General features: G+C 36.6%; 1 protein-coding gene across 32 annotated transcripts in view; it reads left to right on the top strand.

Moving 5' to 3' along the window:
• Positions 1-20812, top strand: part of EPB41 (erythrocyte membrane protein band 4.1) — a 205563-nt gene that overhangs the window by 146058 nt on the left and 38693 nt on the right. For 9 of the 32 annotated variants that reach the window (XM_049711648.1, XM_049711625.1, XM_033422367.2 and 6 more), the window contains 3 exons: positions 2274-2330; positions 3529-3591; positions 8230-8406. In XM_049711648.1, the coding sequence (XP_049567605.1) occupies positions 2274-2330; positions 3529-3591; positions 8230-8406 (297 nt within the window). Of the gene's footprint in view, positions 1-2273; positions 2331-3528; positions 3592-8229; positions 8407-10181; positions 10233-10616; positions 11544-11572; positions 19152-20812 lie in introns of those variants that run through there. The other 23 variants (XM_049711687.1, XM_033422373.2, XM_049711627.1 and 20 more) reach the window with 19 other exon arrangements.

Raw genomic sequence — 20812 nt, 5'->3', positions numbered from 1 at the left:
TGCATGACATTGACCACCAGGTTCAGTATCAACAATGCCTTTTTAATGTTAGACTACTTCAGTTTTTAATGTTAGGGTAGCTCACCTGGCACTTTTGACTGTCCTTCCATTTGTGATACTAACTGAAAAGTGTTAGATTACTGGAATTGGCAAGGGAATCTTTTTGGTGGCTAAGATTCTTTTGGCTTTCTGCTAACTTATTTGTTCTTTTGCCTGTCTGACAGACATAAGTATCTTCAAGAATAGGTTCCCTTTGCTCTTGGGACCTCAGCAGAGTGGAGAGATCACTTCTTGTTATATGCTCACCATTTAAGTGCCAGTTGGGTGTCTTCTTGCCAGTTAATTCTATATAAATAAATTTTGAGATACTTGTATTGAGATCAGACTGAAAGCCACCTCTGATAACCTTCTGTTACTGTAATAGTAGTGACGGAGTTAAGGGTGACTCTGAGTTGATTTTATTTGTAGCAGTTAGAAAATAATTATGGAATTTGCCTGAAGCTGTATTTACTGTATAAAGTAGCCTTGTAATTGTGGAAATCTCATTGCCTAACACTAAGTTGGTGCCAGATAGAGATAGCTTTTTGGCATCTTGAGTCATTTGACAAGACCTACTTTGCAGGTGTGGAGATAGTACCTTTCCTCATGTACATCTTTATCTCCATTGATATTCTCTGTAGGAGCATAAATAGAACTACTGTTACTACTTGGTCTCCATTCTTAGATTGAAGTAGAGGCTCTCAATTTCTTGCTGTTGGATTGCTAAGGACCCAAAGCAAGAAGTCATCATTCATTGAAACAAGTAATTTAAGCTTTACAAAATAATTGAAACTTCCATTTGCTAAGCATTCACAACTCTATGAAGATATTATCTCCATTTAATCAATAAAAGACTTAAAACTCAGGTGAAATAACTTGTTAATGGCAACACAGCAATAATCCCAGAATAATCCCAGTTATTTCTACTGAGAGAGTAGAAATAACCCAAATTGTTAATTACCCCAGTAGTTAAAAGGACTGTAGCCAGATGTGCTTATGATTTGACAGTGTCACAAAGGTTGGTATCATCTTATGTTCTTTACATTCAGTCCTAGAGAAAACAGCACAATGACATTATATTCTGAGGTAATGCTCCCAAGTGTGATTAAAAAGAATGTGTCAAGGGAATTCCCTGGAGGTCCAGTGGTTATGACTATGTGCTTTCACTGCTGAGGGCCCAGGTTTGATCCCTGGTTGGGGACCTAGGATCCCGCAAGCTGCACAGCGGCCAGAAAAAGAAAAAAAGAAAGAAAGAGTACATCAAAACCACAGATTAATGAGGTTCTGTAAAGAACGTAATGATACAGGGTGATTGATTTGACGCTTAATAAAAACATTTTTCTCATTTTGATATATCCAGTGCTTTAGGCATTGATCACTCTTGGTTTTTAAATTTATGCTTACTCCATTTTGGGTATATAAAATGACTGCTGCTAAAGGTATTTCAAAGCCAGGCAGGAGGACTTAGTTATTCTCTTCCTGTTCTTAAGGATGAATCTTTTCCATCCACCGAACACATGGGCTCCAACTCCCTGGAGAGGAGATTACAGTGTGTTGAATGTTGCAGCTGAGCCCTGTGTGTGCTTATTTATAAATCAGCCTTGGAAGTAATTGCATGCATCAGTAACAATTCGGATTGAGTTTATTTTGATGTGTTGTTGTCTAATAAACTCAAGGGTTAAACTTGCCTCCTTAAATATATTGATCAACTAACAAAATTTTTTGTATTTACCTGCTTGGTGTCATATGTGGTTTATTTTATGTGTGCTCTAAACTGTAAAGATGTTCTTTTTGTTTCTGTCATGTATGTCATACATTGGTATCTTCATTTGTAAATTTGTTTTTATGTTATTTAAGATACTTCTACATCATTTTTAAAAAGCAAAACAAAAACATATGACTTTTTAAAGTCTAAATTATTATTTTTAATAAGTACTTTTTAATCAATAAGTATAAATATGTTCTCTTCATGAATAGAATAATTACCTTAATTTTCTTTTTTGATCCTTTGGTTGTCCATATTACCTCTTCAGCTTTGAGAATGTGATGGTGAACTAACAGATTGTTCTTGAGAGCAGTGTCCTTGCCTGTAATACCCCCGTAAGACTGCATCATGATGATTACGTATCAGCTTATTTCACAAGCCGCCTAAAGATGCAGCTGATTTGGAAATGACGCTATTCATAGAAACCTACTAACCTGAAATTTTTTACCACTTTATTTCTTAAATGTAGGTGGAAAAAACCCACATCGAGGTCACAGTACCCACCTCAAATGGTGACCAAATACAGGTTTGTGCCAATAGGCCACTTATTCCTTTTCCCTCCCTCCCCAATTTTTTCTTCCCTCCCACTCCCTGCTCCTTAAAAAAAAATTATAAGTTGAAGGTTCAAAAAAACTTCAATGAGCCAATATTTTATCATTTTTCTTTCTTTTTTTAATAATGGCAAAACAGAAGCTTGCAGAAAAAAATGAAGATCTGATAAGAATGAGGAAGGTTAGCCATTTTTCACTTTCACAAAATCACTTTACCATCACCCATGCTGACTTTCAAAGTGCATTAAAAAGACAGTGATCCATTCTTTTCATTGATTTCTCTTAATCCGAAATTACTTTCTAATAGCAGGTATACATATACACATGTTATGTATATATATGCATATACATACACACATATGTATACCAAATAAATTATAATCCTATACTATATATTGAAAAATTTCATTAAAATAAACTTTCCAGTAGGAAAATATATTTTTAAACAGAATGAAATAATTAGTGAAGGCCAAATCTATCCTTTATATTTAAACTTTGTAAGAAATATTTCACAGTGGTACCATATGCTTGGAATTGTTGACAGTATTTTATGCATATTTATTATGGAAACCATCATAGCAGCAACTCCCAGTATTGCTAATAATTATGGGTTTGGCTGTTCTGTGTCTCATTCTTCCCAACCATAGAGTAGGATGAATCAATTCTTACTGAATAGAATATTGATTGACCATGTATAAAATGCCCTTAGATCTTTCTTATGGAAGATATTAGAGCCGTACGTACCTGCAGTATTACTAAGTTTGAAATAATGTCCAAAACGCAAAATAATGTCTTAAAGCATTTCCCTACTCCATGGAACACAGAGAGTCAAGGCTTCTTAAAGTCATGCATTTTAAGGTAACCCTCAGACAGCTCACAGAGGAACGTAAAGCAGCTTGTTATGTAAGAAGCCAATGAAGCCAGGAGCACTGTCTATTTAAATAACATCGTCGCATTCTTCCATCATTCATGAACAATGTCATCCATTTTCTAGTGGTAATCGTGTCCTCTGTGTGTCCTTATGGTTCTGTGACCATTTCATGTTGGCATATGCTGCGCTATGGACATTTAATTTTTAATATTTTTTTGGTTTGCCAATTTGCAGTTTTTTCGCGCAAGAACAACATTTTAATTTTTTATGCTTTTCTGTTTTTCCCTCTTTCATTTTCACAGAAAAAGAGAGAGAGACTAGATGGTGAAAACATTTATATCAGACATAGCAATTTAATGTTGGAGGTTTGTATGAACTTGAAGCTTATTTCAGTTGGTTGCCTGTAACCATCTGCATTCTTTGCTGATTCCCTTTCTTCTTTCTATGCTGCGTTTGGTTTTGCATGCCATTGCATGAGAGAATTTTAGGTTTAAAATGCTTTTGCATGTTGGTAAACATGAAGATATGCAACCATCTCTACTTCTGACTCTTTAGTTTCCATCTCTCATACTTATCTAAAAAATATATGATTGGGACTACCTCAGCATCCCATGGTTCCATTGTTTTACCCACTTTTAGAAAGAACTACATCACTGTTTAAAAGTTCCTTGAATTGCCCAAGAGTATAAACTCCTGTATGTTTCAAGCATCAAATTTATACAATTTTTTCATCTTCTGAATCAGGAGAATGTGGAAAAATAGGAGAAATGATCACAATTCAAAATGGACTTAACTTTTTGAGGATACCAAAAAAATGACAGAAGAATAATCAGGGGGAAAAAAAAGTAAGATACAGGAAGGAAAGAAGGGAGGCTAGCATTTAATGAGTAGTTAGTATGATATTAGATAGTTTAATTATAAAACAAGCCTATGGGTATGGGATTTTTATTTTAAAGAGAAAATTGAGGCTAAGAGAAATTAAGTAATTTCCTTGTGGTTATAGAGCTGGTAAATCAGTAAAGCTAGGATTTGTGTTAGGGTCCATCTAACTCTATTAAACTACACTTTTTTTTTTCCCATTCGGAAATAGCAACATACTATGTGCTGTAGGAATTGTAAGGTCATTTTCCCATTGTATTTAATATCGGTCAGATTTTCACCAAGCCTATATTAGTATACTTTATCTAGTGTCAGGCTCCACACGGGATAAGGAAAAAACTAACTAGAAGATTAGAGGAACTCTATGAGGAAAAATTAAGGAAATTGGAGTTATTCTGTACAGAAACAGGCCATGTTTACACTTCAGAAACTCTTACCTGGAAGCTAATGATCTAATTATCTTACAACTCCACTCAAGACAGAACCAAAAGAAATGGGTATAAATTCTGACATCAGAGATTTAACTCAAGTATAAAGGAAATGTAACTATATAGGAAGATGATAAATCGTTCTTGCCTTCAAGAAGCATCCAATGTAGGGACAAATGGAAGAGAGAAACAATAAATAAGTAAACAAATACTGATAAAATGATTACAAGTTATTATAAAAGCTATGAAGGGGAAATAGTATGCTGTGCTAATAAAAAGGACCTGCTCTAAATAAGATGGACAGGGAAGTTGTCTATGAAGAGGTAACACTTAAGCTGAGACCTGAAAGATGAACATATGTAATGGTGAATATTATTAAAGTGGATGTTTGAAGCAACTTTTTTAGATAGAACTCTAATAGCATCCAGTAATTACTTAACGTCATCTATTCTTTGTCAATACATATATTTTAAGCTCCTGCTAGGTATAAGATACTTTGATAAAAATTATGGCCAGTTTTCATTAACCATGTACTGTGTGGTAGGCACAATACCAAGTGTTTTATATATGTTTACCTCATGTAACATGAAGTTTTCTTAGGCTGGACCCTAGGATATTTCAAACTTGGTAACTAGATCTCTTTGCTTTAGCGCATAGCTGAAACTAGACCTGAATGGTTCCACTTCTGAGATTAGGGAGAATAACAGATATCAGTTGATCTCCTTATACTCAGCAATGTAACATCTCCCAATTCCAAACATGCCTATTTCTTGACTTGTCCATCTGTAATTCTGCCTCTTAACTGGAACCTGCAGTACCAATCATATATTTGTCCTTTGTTCAATGAGGTGTGTTATGGCTTCTGAGACTCACAAAGTCCTTGTGTGTGATACGTTTTTCCCAGTATTTCATTGACAGCCATGAGAGGGGATTTCTAAATAAGTGTGTGTTTGAAAATTAAAACTACTAACTATCTTTTGAGAATATTTTCTACTTAATTAAATGTTTGGTTTGATTGCTGCTAAAATTATAGGATGATAGGCATCAGAAAGTGTCTAATCTGAAAACAGCCCAAGTAGTTTGGCTAACCATCATTCTCTAGTATTGTAAAAGTTTTTTTCCCCCGCTTAGGGAAGTTCTCTCAAGTTATCTGTCACTCTAGCAGATTTTTTTTTAAGCATTCCCTCCTCCCCCTACTCCTACCCCACCCCCACTAATGCTTTGTTCTGGCACAAATAAGGTCGAGTTCATTTTTAGATCTACTGTTTCCTCCTCCATCTCCCAGTGAGAACCTGTTGCAAGTTTCTGTGACAAATTCTATTTGGAGCAGGTCCCTTTGAGATCTTAATTTAACTCTGTGCCCCCACAGGTTTCCAACAGAGCCAGCTAAGAAGGATGGAGAAAGCTCCCTCAGAAGCTGCTGATTTTATTGGAACATTTATTTTCTCAGGTTCCAAGCCAATCAAAAGCTAGGCAGGACAAGTAACAAATCACCACTCTTTTATAGTAAGAGGCTAATAACCCAGAGAGTTATGGTTTTATCATAGCCTCTCTTGATCATTTTTTTTTTCTTTTTTTTTTGTGGTACGCGGGCCTCTCACTGTTGTGGCCTCTCCCGTTGCGGAGCACAGGCTCCGGACGCGCAGGCTCAGCAGCCATGGCTCACGGGCCCAGCCGCTCCGCGGCATGTGGGATCTTCCCGGACTGGGGCACGAACCCGTGTCCCCTGCATCGGCAGGCGGACTCCCAACCACGGCGCCACCAGGGAAGCCCAATCATTTTTTTTTTTTTTTTTTTGCTCCATTCTCACCTTTAACCCTCCCTAATACGTTTAGTTCTTGGCCCCAGCAGATTTGATTTTGTCAGGAGCTAGGTCACAGAGCCTTCCATGCCTGATGGGTCTCAGTTGTTCAGCCTACTACTGAGTCTTTGACTGACCTTGTTCCTGCTTTTCTTTAGCTAGTAAACATGCTTTTCTTGCTTTCAGCTAGAACAAAAGTGCAAACTGTTGTTTCCCCATGGTGAAGCCCATATTCTTGAGCTATACTCACATTCCATCCCAGCAGGCAAGAGGTACTCTTATGGGGGAGCTGCAGGATTGCCCTTTTTGGGTTAGTTTTCTCTTTGACTGATCTAAAAGCACAGAAACATCATTCAGTCTTGCAAAAATAAAAAGAATAGACTATTAAATGAATTTTCTGAATGAATATCTCCAGAATCAAAATTGTGTCATATGCCTCACTGATTCTTTTTCCTATACTGTTTTCTCTTTGACATTGCTTTTGAAAAAAATTTACTTAATTGCAGCCTATATTGCCCCAGGAAAAACTTTGAAAACAATTTTTTATTTAAATGAATTCCTCCCCCCAACCCTCAACACCAAATGAGGCTGTTTCCCACGGAGCCAAAAAAAAAAGTCTAATCCCCAAATTCACACAGCATATTAGGAGATATATTTAGTATTATGCTTTTCTTGGATACAGAGCTGCCTTGATATATAATAAACACAGAATTTTTAGCAGTCATCAAGTGACAGGCTCCCACATGTTTTGATTTCAAGCATAGATCTTTTGAGGGTTTTTTTGAAGAAATATGTTGGACCAAGAACATTTGAGTTTTTGTCTTCACGTTGTATTTCCCAGATTATTTCTGGCCAAGTCTCTTGAAAGTTGGTTTATGCCTCCTGTTACATAAACTTGAATGTTATTTCTCATATTATTTACAGCTTTATTAGCCTAGTTTTGATCATTTCTCCCTGGAATATCGCCTGTGAGAGTTTCCCCCTAGTTGTCCAGTAGTCACATCTGCTGGAACGGTTTAGTTATTTTAAGTTGTCAGGGAGACGTATAAGGTATTTGACAAGTTCTTATTAAATCACTCCCCATCCATTGATGGTTACTGGAAGATGGTCCCTAGTTTGAATGGTACTGAGGGATGAAGTGAAGCTGTCAGAGCTGCAAAACATAAGGCTTTTAGTGTGTGTGGATAGTATTGACAAAGAAAAAAAATCCGTTATATTATATACCCCTGAGTAATTATTCAGAGATAGTAACCACTTGCTCTGGAGGCTTGAGCCAGGAATTTCAGTAATAAATTTTTGTATCGAGAAAGGGCTATTCCTGTTTACCAAAACCCAGCAACAGTCACCTAGTGGTAAGAAAGCAAAACTATCTCCAGGTAGAAATAGAGGGCTACTGTACAGTTGCAGCTCACCAAGGCAAGGCAACCCATGATGGGAGTTGAATCTTTCACCATGTCCTTCGTTTAACAGTTTCTCCTTCTCTGTTGCTATCTCCATCCTGCCTGAGCTGAGCCTAAATCAGTTCCTAGCAAGCTGAGGCTAATTGAGTTGTGGGATTACCTGCTTGGGATGAGGAGTTGGAGATCTAGTGCTGTGTCGTAATGGGAAGAAGAGTTGTAAAATGAAGGCGTGAGCTCTTTATGGGTTATATAACTGCTAAGAGCTATAGGGTTACGATGCTTCACTGCTTCCAAGAAAAGCACTGTGTTAAAAAAAAAAAAAAGCAAATATACCATATTGTATATTTACAATTTGAATGTAATTTATGGATTAACAACATCTATCCTGGATGTGGTGTATTTTCTACCAGTGCCCATAGTCTATGATGGGCTCCCCTTGGCGTTGTTTTTTTCCCTGAATATTTATTGTTTTGCATCTTGTCCTTTCAACTATAGGATTTAGACAAAAGTCAAGAAGAGATCAAAAAACATCATGCCAGCATCAGTGAGCTGAAAAAGAACTTCATGGAATCTGTACCAGAACCACAGCCTAGTGAATGGGATAAACGCTTATCCACTCACTCTCCCTTTCGAACACTTAACATCAATGGGCAGATCCCTACAGGAGAAGGAGTGAGTACTTTGTCCATGTGACCAGTTGTGAGAATGAGTGAGATAAATGCTTTTGTATATTGATAATCTGTATCTGAAAGTTTAGAGCTGAAATTTAGCTTTGGTGTCTTACCAATTCATTCCAGCTTTAAAGCATTCATCATCAAACACTTGTTTTAAGTCATGTAGATTACTCAGTCCAATTATGGGGGCCATTTGGAGCTACCAGTCGATGACTGGGCCCTGAGAACTGTCTCTGCAGCTGCATGCTTCTGCCTAGTGTATGTTTACAAATTGACCATAAGCCAGTGGAACTTTATGTTCAAACTGTGACTTCAGGGACCAGAGAGTTTACTAAATTTAGTAAGGTCAAAATTTGGAAAGGGATAGGCATTTTTAAAAAACTTTGAACGTTTGCACGACTTAGAAATGTCTGGAATGGTTGACCACAATTATATAATAAACCAAGGAGACCTCAGCCAGAGAATGCAGAATACCAAGTATTAATGATTGTATTTCAGTCTTAGAAGAACTATTGATGATTTATTTTATCTTTATGAGTAACATCAAGCTTTTAATACACTGTTTTATAAGATAGTCACAATTAGAGGAAGAGATACCTTTTAGAGGCTGTTCGTTTTCTATAATTGTTGTCATTACCCATTTTAGAGATCCTACACCTGAATCTGTGTAATGAGAATATCTTAAAAGTTACCTTGAGCACATATTCAAAAATTCTTTACTTAACCTTTACCCTATACAGGTTAAGTATGTATATAACTAGTCACAGTGACTCAGTGAGTGAGTGTAATGATTTTAAAATTATATGCTTGTTTCCTCCCAAAACAATAGCAATTCTAGTTAAGAAAGGTAAAGTGATGTCTTAATAATTTTTTTAAAATTTGTTTTTATATTCAGAGTTCATGGTAAACTATCCAACTTACTGTTAGTTTCTGGAACTGGAGAAGATAATAAAAGTTGGTTCACAAAGGATACATTTTATATTTTTCAAAATGTGATTAAAATTGGCTAACAGTTCTCCAAATAGAGTTGAACCAGCTTCACCAAGAAGGCTGGAGAATTCCTGAATGATGGGCAGGGAGAGAGAGTTACCAGGGTTGATAGGATGCAGTTGTTCTTATTCACTGTCCTCTCAGCCTCCACTCTCTGGTCTAAGTGGACATTAGTTCTGTATCCCAAATCTGGAGCATATACCCTGAACTGAGTCAGTGACTGCTTTCTATAAGTCTATGGCTCCCTGATAAAGCACTTGTTGCTGCCACGCCTGGCTAACCCTATCTACAAACCATAACTGCATATTTTCTAGAAGTTTTCTTTTTGATTCTGTGCAAGTAATAAAAGATACTCAGCTGCTTTGGAGAAGTAACTTAGTACCCTCTTGGATGAGGTTTGGTAAATTTGAACCAGTCTCCATTTCCAGAAAATATTTTGTGTCTTAATAGAAACCCTTCAGAAACGATCTTAGGGCTAGTTTTGGGAATGGCTGTTTCATTCTGTGGACTTTAAAGAAATGACTTTTATAAATTAAATTAGATCAATAGGGAGTACTTTAGCTCTAGGGTTATGATACTACCCCTCTAAATGAATAATGCAATAAGTAAGAACTATATTATGATAACCTTTTATATAGGATAATTCTACTTCCTGGCATATCTTACTTTTTCTTTAATAATTAGGACAATATTTTTGTTCTCTGGGGATACCTCTTCCACCTTTGACAGCATTGTTGTTACATTGCAAGGCAACTGAATTTTATATAATTTGTGTATGACCAGGTGAAGAAAACCTCTGTCCTTCCCTCGGAAAGAAAGGTTGGTGGCCCAGAGGTAATGCTGCTGTTATGACTTGTGCTTCTCAATCAGAATTTGCTCTTGTCATGGCACTAAGCAGATAATTCCCCCAGAACTGAACAGCAGCTGCTCAGTGATTTTTTTTTTCTTTTGGCTATACTGGTAAATTCACACTCACCGCCTTTTGACCTAACACATAACATTTTCGCTGCTGCATTTTGCAGCTTTCAATTTGCTTATTTCGGCGCATGGCTGGTTGAAAAGCTGCATGAAGATATAAATATGTATTCGGAGAGAAAAACGAATTTAATTGTACCCTATTCTTTTTATGTTGTCTTTCTTCTCCCCCTTATTTTCTTTTAAAAATCATTATAATTTTGCATCCTTTCTTTTCCTTTTTTTCCTTTTTTTGCTGACCAGTCCCCCAGCTACTTTCTCCCTGATACGTATCACTTAGGGGTGTGCAAAGAACCAGTGTTGAACTTCCAAACAGATCAGAGAAGGCTGGCTCAACTAAGAGAACTTAGAGCCAAGTTTTTCCTTTCATAGAAAACATCTGTCTTGACTGGATGGCAGAGTACAGAAATTGCCAGGGGAGAAAAATTTCTCAATTGGACAATTGGAAAAAAATAATTTTCCTTAAAAATATCAAAACCATTTGCTTAATGTGTTGTATAAACCTTCATGATGGTCATTATTATTATTTTAAATCATGATTCTGAAGGGGGGAGGGAGTTTGTAATTGTTGAGATTTGTGGGAGTTTGGTTTATGGTTTTTGGGTTTTTTTTTCTGATAGACCTTGGAGGCTCATATAAACTTTTATACTTTCGTTTTTCTTTTGCAGTCTTAGAAATGTATAGGATTAGGATTTTTATTCCCTTGAGCAAAAGCTAATTGCCATACTGAATGAACTCTTGCAGTTTTCTAAGTCCATATGAAGAGATATGAGGATAACATTTTATATTCTGCCATTCTATTTGTAATAAAAGTAACTTTTCTGATGGCAAGAAGAATGCTTCATTATTGGCTTTGCCCAATTGATCTAAGGAAAATTGGCAGCACCAAAGCAATGAAAAATGACCGAAAATTTGTGTGAATATCCTTAAAGGAGGAATAAATACTATAACTAAGGAAGTCCAGTGATTCCTTGAACTTTGAGGACTTCTACTCTTCATTCATTCATTCAATTACCTATTGAGTACCCTACTGTGTTATAGAAACTTTGCCAGTATAATTGCCAAAGTAAAGTAAAATACAGTGTCCAAAAGATCTTCCCAAATCCTTTGCACATCCCCAAGTATCATTTTTGAGCATTTTTCATCTGTCATTTTGTTCATCTTTCTCTGTCTTTCTTGATCTTCTACCGTGAAAGCAGACACAGGAACGTGCTCTGTTAGTGCAGGATGAAGAGAAAATTAAGAGGCAAGAGAGATCTACTGAAAGCGCCTTGCCCCAGCAAGAAAATGAAGAAATTCTTCCCAAGGTTTCTATTCCAATCCCTGAGGATCACAAGTTTCTCAAAAAGTGCCACCTCTACTCTAGTACTTTTTCATTTCCTCGTATTCCTTTTGTGATGTCTTTTCTCGTGGTTCTTGCATTGGCTGTCTGGTGGTTGGTCTTTCTGTGATCGGAAAACAGGGTGCTCACCTGAAATGTCAAGACTAAAACCATTGAACTTTGTTGTTCGCTTCTACTGTGTTATCTCCTGTGTGATGCCCTCTGATCTTGGTAGTTCACTGTCCTAGGGGAGAGCCTGTGATCATTTTTCTGTCAATAAAATGTTACTCTTTGTAGAATATATATCATGGGGTACAAAGGAGTAGCAATGCATTGCTCAAGCCAGTTTTCCTCACCAAAGTTTAACAAATTTAGGCAAATCTGATTTAAGCATATGGCAGGTTGGTACTTTCCCCAAAAGCTTTAACTCTTTTATCCAGCATGTTCTTATTGTTCACTGTTGCTATGTACTCCTCTCCAGTGTTTCACAGAAAGCAGGATATCCTGTAGAAACATTTGATGGAATATTTTCCTAATCTTCGATAGCTATTTGTGGGGCATGGGCTCTGTAGTTTAAGAAAAAAGTTCAAGTTGCTAACCTTTCAAAAGCCTTAAAATGATACATTTTAATCTGTGAATCTATAACCACTCCTTTTCTTGATATATCAAACCAATATATACAAAGGCCTTTTGTGGAAAAGGGCTTTTGACTTCTGTGGCCTTCTTATGTGTATTTCTGAGACGTACAGGGACAAACAACTTTATCCTGCCTGGTGTATAGAAGAGATCTGCAAAGGTTAAATGCATTTTTCACAAGTATAATGTTGATGGTTTAAGGAAAATGGTGCCTGGTGCCCTTTAGCCTCCAGCCAGGGCTGAATTTTCCAGACTACTCTGCCCATCTTTAAAAGTCCTGGAATAACAAATTTCTTTAAGGTCTGTACATAAACATACCCTTCTCTGAATTAAAATACTGTGTTACTTCTTTATGAGTTAAGTAATTATATTGCTAGAAGCAATATTTAGCCATTATGATAAGCTTAAAATAGATATCGATATATTTTGTTTTTCTGATAGACTTTGGACTTGTTTATTCTTACATGTGTGTTGAAATCAATTGTTTTTCATTGATGGCCTTGTGAGCTAAGGTTCTGTCGTGACAAGTATGTGTCTTCTGTTTGCATGTTGATTTTTAAGGCTTACCTGAAGTAAATATGCGTGTGCTCTCTCTTCACAACACAACTCAGATACCTAACCTGTTTTTTTTTTTCCCCTCAGTATTAATGAAATCTTGCATGTAGCTTGCTTTCTGTGGCGTTTGAATGTACCAATATGGATGATTTGGTTAATGTTGTCTCAAATATTTGTTTTGAAAGCTGAGTTCATAGAGTTATCAAATTGAGATTATTGCACTTTACTTCTCAACACTTCCAGCTGATGTAACTTCTAAACAAGACTTTTTGTTTTTAAGATGACGGTGTCTTAGAGCAAAAAAAGAGAACCCTAAAGCCAAGAATCTTTTGTCCTTCCACACCCACTATTATTATTCTATCTTCTCTGGAGACATGTAGAAATAATTCTCTGGTATTTCCTGAAAACTGCTACTCTGTTATTATAGGCTGTCCAAAAAGATGGGAAAGACGTGAGAAGCAGGTTAAAATTTAAAATCTTGTATATCTTTCATGTCACAGGCTATGTCTGTTTATAAGAAATATTTTGTAATTAAGCATATTTATTGATTCACTCATAATAAGAAAAAAGAGACCTCAAATTAACCTGAAATATTGCAGAACCATTCTTTTTGTTTGTTTGTTTTTGTTTTGTTTTTTGCGGTACGCGGGCCTCTCACTGCTGTGGCCTCTCCCGTCGCGGACCACAGGCTCCGGACGCGCAGGCTCAGCGGCCATGGCTCACGGGCCCAGCCGCTCCGCGGCATGTGGGATCTTCCCGGACCGGGGCACGAACCCGTGTCCCCTGCATCGGCAGGCGGACTCCCAACCACTGCGCCACCAGGGAAGCCCTGCAGAACCATTCTTTAACACAGAAAGTGATCAACCTCAGTACTCCCCTTTATCTGTGAAATAGAGATATGAGAGCTTTCCTTATGAAATAACAGAACTATGGTATTGGTTAGATTCTTCTGAATTTTTTTCAAGAAACTAAAAAGGAAATAATCTTAGGATTTTGTTGATACTTTTATAACTGTTTCAGATTATATTTCCAGTTTTCATCCATGTACATAGCATTTTATTAATTATTATTGAAAACGTCCCATTGAGTTTTGTTTCTCTTTGTATTGGAGTTATTTCACGTCCATTAAAAGTCTACTGTAAGCCAAGAATACTTTTCGGTTTTCTGAAGTGCAGCAGGAGCCCTCAGAGGTCCTTACTGATGGTCAAAGGAGAGGCCCTTTCTTCTGTTAATAGGGTGAGAATGGTTGAGAGGGGAAGGGCTGATACTTCGTATTGGACTAATAAGCTGGCCAATGCAGGCTCAAAAGACATGCCCATCACAGTTATCAGAGGAAAAATATTTTTCACTACTGCCAATATGTATAACATAAAGCTGTAAATAGTCTTGGTTTCCCTCTCGCATCTCATTTCATTCTTGGTACCAGAGACAGATCCAAATAACTGTGTGTTGGTTTTACCCTGGTTCAGCTTCTTAACAGCAGGTTGATGAGTGAAAAACAATTTGGACTAAAGGTATCAATACAGACCAGTAAAAAGTCTGGGGGTTTTGCCTTGGTTTTGCTATTAGTCATTTCTAGGGTAACTCTGAGAAGTTCACTTAACTACTTGGTGCCCAGATTTCCACCTAGTAACGTAGAGACAAACCTACCTCATGAGAATGAATCTGTAACATGTTCCAGTAACCAGAAGCTCTGGTTGTCATTAAATTCTTGGTCTTTTGGGGACTGGAAATTAAAAAAACAAACACATTAACTTCCTGGATCTTTAAAAATAAAAGTAAGCAATTAAATAGCTGTGTTGATTTCCATCTACTCTGTATTGATATTTGACCAAACACTTAAAACTACTAAAGTTAAAAATTCCTTGTACTCTTAAGCAATTCATCTTACCCATATGGTATTTTAGAGTGGACCATACTTGAAGATAAATCCAGCCTCTATATTCTGGACCTGTCTTTTAGCCATATTCTTATGCTAATGCATGGATTATGAAGGAGATTCAGTTTGCATGGGTCAATTCTACTACTTGTTTATATCTTTGGTAAAAGTTTTGAAGGGAGAAGATATTGACTCTGTGGACTAACATGAGACTAGTGATTATGTGTGGACTAGATTTCGTTGCCATCCTAGATCCTAGTACGTTTCTTTCTATTAGATATTATTGTAAGTTTTACTCTGAAATTTCTGTGGATATAAGCCAATTCATTTCTTCCTACATTCCAAAGTCACTACTGTAATATTTCCTATAGAAAAGCATATAAGACATCCTACACATTAGAGGTTTGGTTATATTTTGAAGGCATTACCAATCAAAATTTATATTTAGGCTTTACCTAGTGATCATGTATTTACAAAAGGAAGACAGAAAATTCAAAGATAATATGAGACACTTTCTCAATGTTGCTTTTTTCTTGCCAAGAGTATTGAGCATAGTAAAGATATATAGAACTTTTCTACCAAGTTTCCTTCTCTTCTGTTCATCTTCATAGAAATTATAAAATCCCAAACTTTTTTACAGCATTCTCTATCACATTGCGGAAGACTAGTATATTGTTTCTATTATACATAGAAGTTTTGCTTTTTTTCACTGCACTCAAATGAGCCCTGTTGCTTGTAATTTTGGTAGTAGAAATGGAGACAACTCCTTATTCTTATCTGTGGGATAACTCCATCTGCCTCCTCTACACTGTTGGGAATAGTATCAGTAAGCTTGGCTCACTTCTGCTGCTGTTATCCCTCATGCCCTTGGATCTCCTTTTTACTGCATCAGAACGTGATGCAAAAAGAGACATGTTGGTGTGGACCTTAGGAATGGACACCTGAAACGGTTAAGAAGTTGTTGTTAAAGTAAGAAAGCCATATAAAGTTAGGCTGGAACAGGAAGAGGGGTGGGGTAGCTGTGATCAGCGATTACAAATTCATGGAGTATTTCATGTTGTAAACGAAATTCCTTTCCTACTAGAACTTGAAAAATAAAGAGAAGAGAAAGTAGAGTAGTTTATTACTCCCACAGATCAGAAATAAAGGCTGAAAGCTAAATAACTTTAATAATAGCCTAACCAAATGTACAGATGACAGATTGTTGAGGAAACATCTACGTTAGGAATGCTTTTCTAATCTTTTGTGATTGATATCCTAGAGGGTAGCCCTTCCCTTTATCATAGTCAAAATCCTGTTTGGGGTAAATAACAGAATAAATCTAATCTTAAAGATTAAAGGAGGTGGGAAGGCACAGAGTCCCAACTATCTTTTCAGGTCCCCCACATCAATAAAGGACGCAGTTTAATTCTGTCTCTTTAAAGAAGAGTCTCCATATGTATAGAATCCTATCTCAACAAAACACAGAGAATAAGAATTAAAGGAAAAACATGGTTACTCTATCCATTCTTTATTCATTGCCCTCTAGGGCAATCAACGTATTGCAGGGATGGGTTTCAAAGAGGCAGCATTATCAGAATTTTAGGATTGGATAGGCCCCCAATCCAACTCCTCTCCCCTCCAATGCTTGATTCTTCTGTACAGTATCATTTAGAGATTCAGAGACCAAGTGGTCTCCCAGCCTGTGATTAAACATCTCCCAAGATATAGCACATTATGTCTTTCGACATCCCAAATTTTTAGATATTAATCATTCATGTATTAAGTCAAAGTCTGTTTCCCTGTAGCTTTCACTTCTTGGTTCTAAATGGAGGCATTCTGAAGAATTTTCTATCTTCCACATTATAAGGTCTTCACCATAGTTAAAAGTAACTCTCACGTTGCAATTAGTCACAGTTCTTGCCCTCAGATAACTTACCATCTGATATCCAGTTCTGTCCCAGTCTTCCTCCTAGCATGTTATCCTTCTGCTTTCTTCCTTTCTTTTTCTAGCTTTTCTTGTTTTATCAGCTCTTTTTCTTTCTGGCTCCGTTGCCCATTGGTTGCTTCCCTATGGTTTATTCAGTTTTATGTCCCTTCCCAGTGACTTGCCCTCTCTAAAAGAACATTTTGGAATTCCTGGAAATCCTAGCTTCTTCATAGATCACACAGGCACTTGGGGTTTGTTGTTTGTTTTTCAGATAAAGGAGTTGGTGGGGAGGGGGTGGGATAGTTTTGTAGCTTTGGAAACTTCTTGTAGCCCAGAATCTGTTGACAAGATTGTATTGCCATTATATCCTGAAGCAGCATACCACCAGAGCCTGCATTCTAAGTTTGCTTGCCTTCTCTGACAGCCTGGCTAACCTTTACATCCTCTATAATAGCCCTCACATGATTTGATTTATACCACTTTGATATGATACAGTTATGGAACCTTACTTTCTGTTTAACATTCTGATTTTGACTTAGAGCCCCACTAGAAAAAGTGATATTAAAAATTTGAAATGTTAATCCATCTCTTTTAGTTCTGCCTGTCTCCTCAAAACTGTGAGGTTCTGAGGTGTGAAGCCTTGTTTTATCTATCTTTGTTTGCCAGAGACACCTTTGTATCTCAGATATATAATGAATAATTAATATTTGTTAAATTGAATTAAATAATTAGTAACATGGTAACAGATAAAGTCTAACTTTTCACTTAGAATCTCTTGTATTAGGACACAAGTTTGTGCCAAAGTAATCACCCCGTGCCCAATCAGTACATGCAGGTAGCCCAAAAAACCCATATATGGCCCGGAAGCCACTGTCTCTCCTATTAATCCTGTAGTATGGTCCTTGGTTTATTCAAAGAATCTACGTATACTTCTATGATAGGTGTCAGTCTCTCTTGTTAATGTCTTATAATTTGATTCAGTTAAAAGCTCTTATCCATTTACCACAGTAATAATCAACTATTTTCACTATAGAATGTATTATCGAGACCAGGGTACTTGTTTATATGTGTAAATACATCTTGGGAGTGTGATGCCATGAAGAGAACCTGTTATTTGACATTTTGCGTTTCTCTAAAATACATTTCAGAGAGCAGTTTGATACATTTGTCTTGTGTTTTATATGATATAAAAACACCAAATATATCAAACTCTTGTGGTATCAAGAGTTTTGTATGTCAGACCAGGGGCTGACAAACTTTTTCTGTAAAGGACCAGATAATAAATATTTTAGGCTTTGCAGTGCATATAGTCTCTGTCAAAAGTACTCAACGTTGCCATTGTAGAGTGAAAGCAGCATTGACGATAAATAAAGAAACATGAATATGTTCCAGTCAAACTTTATTTGTGGACACTGAAATCTGAGTTTCATATAATTTGTATGTGTCACTAAATATTTTTCTATTTCTTTCCCAACCATTTAAAAATGTAAAACCATTCTTAGCTCATAGCCGTACAGAAGCAAAGAAAGGGCTGGATTTGGCTGCTGGCTGTAGGCTGCTGACTCCCGACATAGGTCTAGAGAGACAGAACTGATCAGTTAGATTTTCTGCCTTTGTACTGTTTCGAAAAGTTGTAGTCAAAATCTTAACATCTTCATTCAGTGTTGAAGTGTTTTTGGTCTTGTTTATGATTAGAAATGGAAAACAAAAGACAAGGCACTCATTCCTATTTATCTGGCAGCCAGGGTACACCTGAACAATAATCTAAAATATCTTTACCACCACAACATGCCTGCCTCTGTCAGCTTCCAAATTGTTCTGTGTTAACTGTGCTCTTAACATGTTCAGCGACAAATCCAGCTAACCCCTTTGTTCTTTTTGGTTTTTAAGGGTCTGCCTCTATCTCCCCCTAAGGAATAAAGAAACAAATCCCAAATTCACCTTCTCTTTAGCCGGGTTTTAGAGATATCTAATGAACATGGTAAAGAAGATTTTCACTCTAAATTTTTGGTACACCATAGTGTATAAATTTAAGGTTGGGCATCTAAGGGAAACATTTTAGAAGGGTTCCTCTTTCAAAATAAAGATTTCTCTGAGAGGAGTTCCCTACTTCAGGGCTGATTTGGGCAGTATTTACCAAGAAGTCAGAATAAAATAAAATTCTATGCTTTCAGAGGTGTCTTTGCTCCCTAGTTGACTGGTTGTGTTCTGGAGGGTTCCTTGGTCTGTAATTAGCTTTGGGAGGTGCTTTCTAACACATTCCTCAATCTATGTTCCTTTCCCCCTGGTCTAGGATCCTTCAGCTATGATTCACGGTTGAATAAATTGTTTATCCATTAGCAGTTGAGCAAGATATTTAAGCCTAAAGAAATCTGCTAAGAACTTCTCTTTTTGGAACACTTTCTTTGATATTTTTCTCATGTTATTTGCTTTGTTAATATGTAAAATTATTACGAATAAATCTTATTGCAAATCTGATTCTGGTTGCTACTAATCATTAAGGAAATGAGTCAGTAATGCTGCACGTAGACAGACCCACTACCAAAAAAGGGGGGGAAGGAACCTCTGCTTCAGCAGATCAGCAAGAGATATTGTCAGCCAGTCTTTCTAGAAAAATTCTCTTGTTTTTCCCATATTTTCACTCTTTTGTGTGGCCCAGTAATTGTCTTATGCTCAGTCCTAAAACAGAGATGACTTATTCACATGCGTTCACTTCTGAGAATATTAATGTTTTAAACCAGCTTTGGAACTATTTGACTTATTTACACGAAGTTTTAAAAATAATTTTTTTCTAACCCATTTAACCAGTCACTACAACACATGTAATTGTCACATCTGTTAGAAGCATTTTTAATATGCTGAATTTGTCTTTTTTTGTTTTGTTTTGTTTTAAAAGGAAGCACTCTACAAATTAGTAGTTATTAATGCCTCTCTGATCATATTGAAGAGTGAGGATGGAGTGGGTGTGGATGTGTGGGCATGAGGAGAGCTGCTCCTATAATGTGGAATTTACAGAAGGTCCACTGCTTAATCTCTTACTTCACCTTGGTGAACCTTGTCTCTTATCTTACTCTCACAGTTCTAGATTCTGTTGTATCATCCAGGTGATTACTTAAAACCAACACTCCACATTTTGAAGTGGTCTGTTTACTAGCACAAAGTATGTACCTTGTTGCCATGTCTGAGTAATACAAAATTTTGTAGTGTTTCTCCAAAGCCACATTCCTTTCAGGAATTTATTGAAAATGTTAACATGGAAAACCATTTCATTATAGGATTTTTGGGGAAGAGAAGACACAGCTAATTAATATCTAGTCATCGTTTTCTGTTGTATATAGTTCTGTGGAATCAAGGTGCTATTTTCTAGATATCAAATTGGGATATAATATTTTCCTTAAGTGCTTATGGCTTTAATCATTTTTGGAATTGGGACTTCTGAGAAATCTTGCCAAGTGTATTAAATTGTGTTCCATACTAAATGATCAGAGTTTTTGTGCTGGTTATAGCCCCTTCCTTTCCATCTCCATCTCTTCAACTCAACCCTTCTTAGTATAATGAAATAAACTTGACTGGTCACGTCTGGTCTCCTAGACATGTTTAGTATAACCTTTCATATATGCTCAATCACTTTGATTTCTATAGCTCTATTCAGGTTTGAGAACACTCATTTGATCTGTGGAGTCCTTGCTGGTGAGTGCAGTGTTAAGGCAAAATTTTCTATTATTTAATAGTTAAAATTTTGCATCAGGCACCGATTTTACAGCTGTTTGCTTTTACATTCACCTATTCTGGGGATAATCTAATAACAGCACTATTTAGGAAATGATGAAAACTATGTTTGAAGGATAATTGTCATTGCCAAATTCCATTTGCTGGCATTTGTAAAAGGCTGCATTATAGAATGATTTTGATTTTCGTACAATAGGCAATTTTACCAACCGTAATTTAATAACGGCCAGTGTCTTCCTAAGTAAGCTCCTTTATCCAGATGTAATTTTTATATGCCAGAGAATAGCAATGGACAATGAAAATGACTCAAGTTTTGTGGAGAAGCTAGTGAGCACTATAAGGATGTACTTCTAGCCAGGGAGGGACCAGTAGCATAGCAACTTTATTAAAAAAAAAAAAAAATGTAGGGG

This window comes from Orcinus orca, chromosome 1 (assembly GCF_937001465.1).
Source record: "Orcinus orca chromosome 1, mOrcOrc1.1, whole genome shotgun sequence".
Lineage (NCBI taxonomy): Eukaryota > Metazoa > Chordata > Mammalia > Artiodactyla > Delphinidae > Orcinus > Orcinus orca.
The sequence above is the reverse complement of the archived record's forward strand: the minus strand, read 5'-3'. Positions and strand labels throughout refer to the sequence as shown.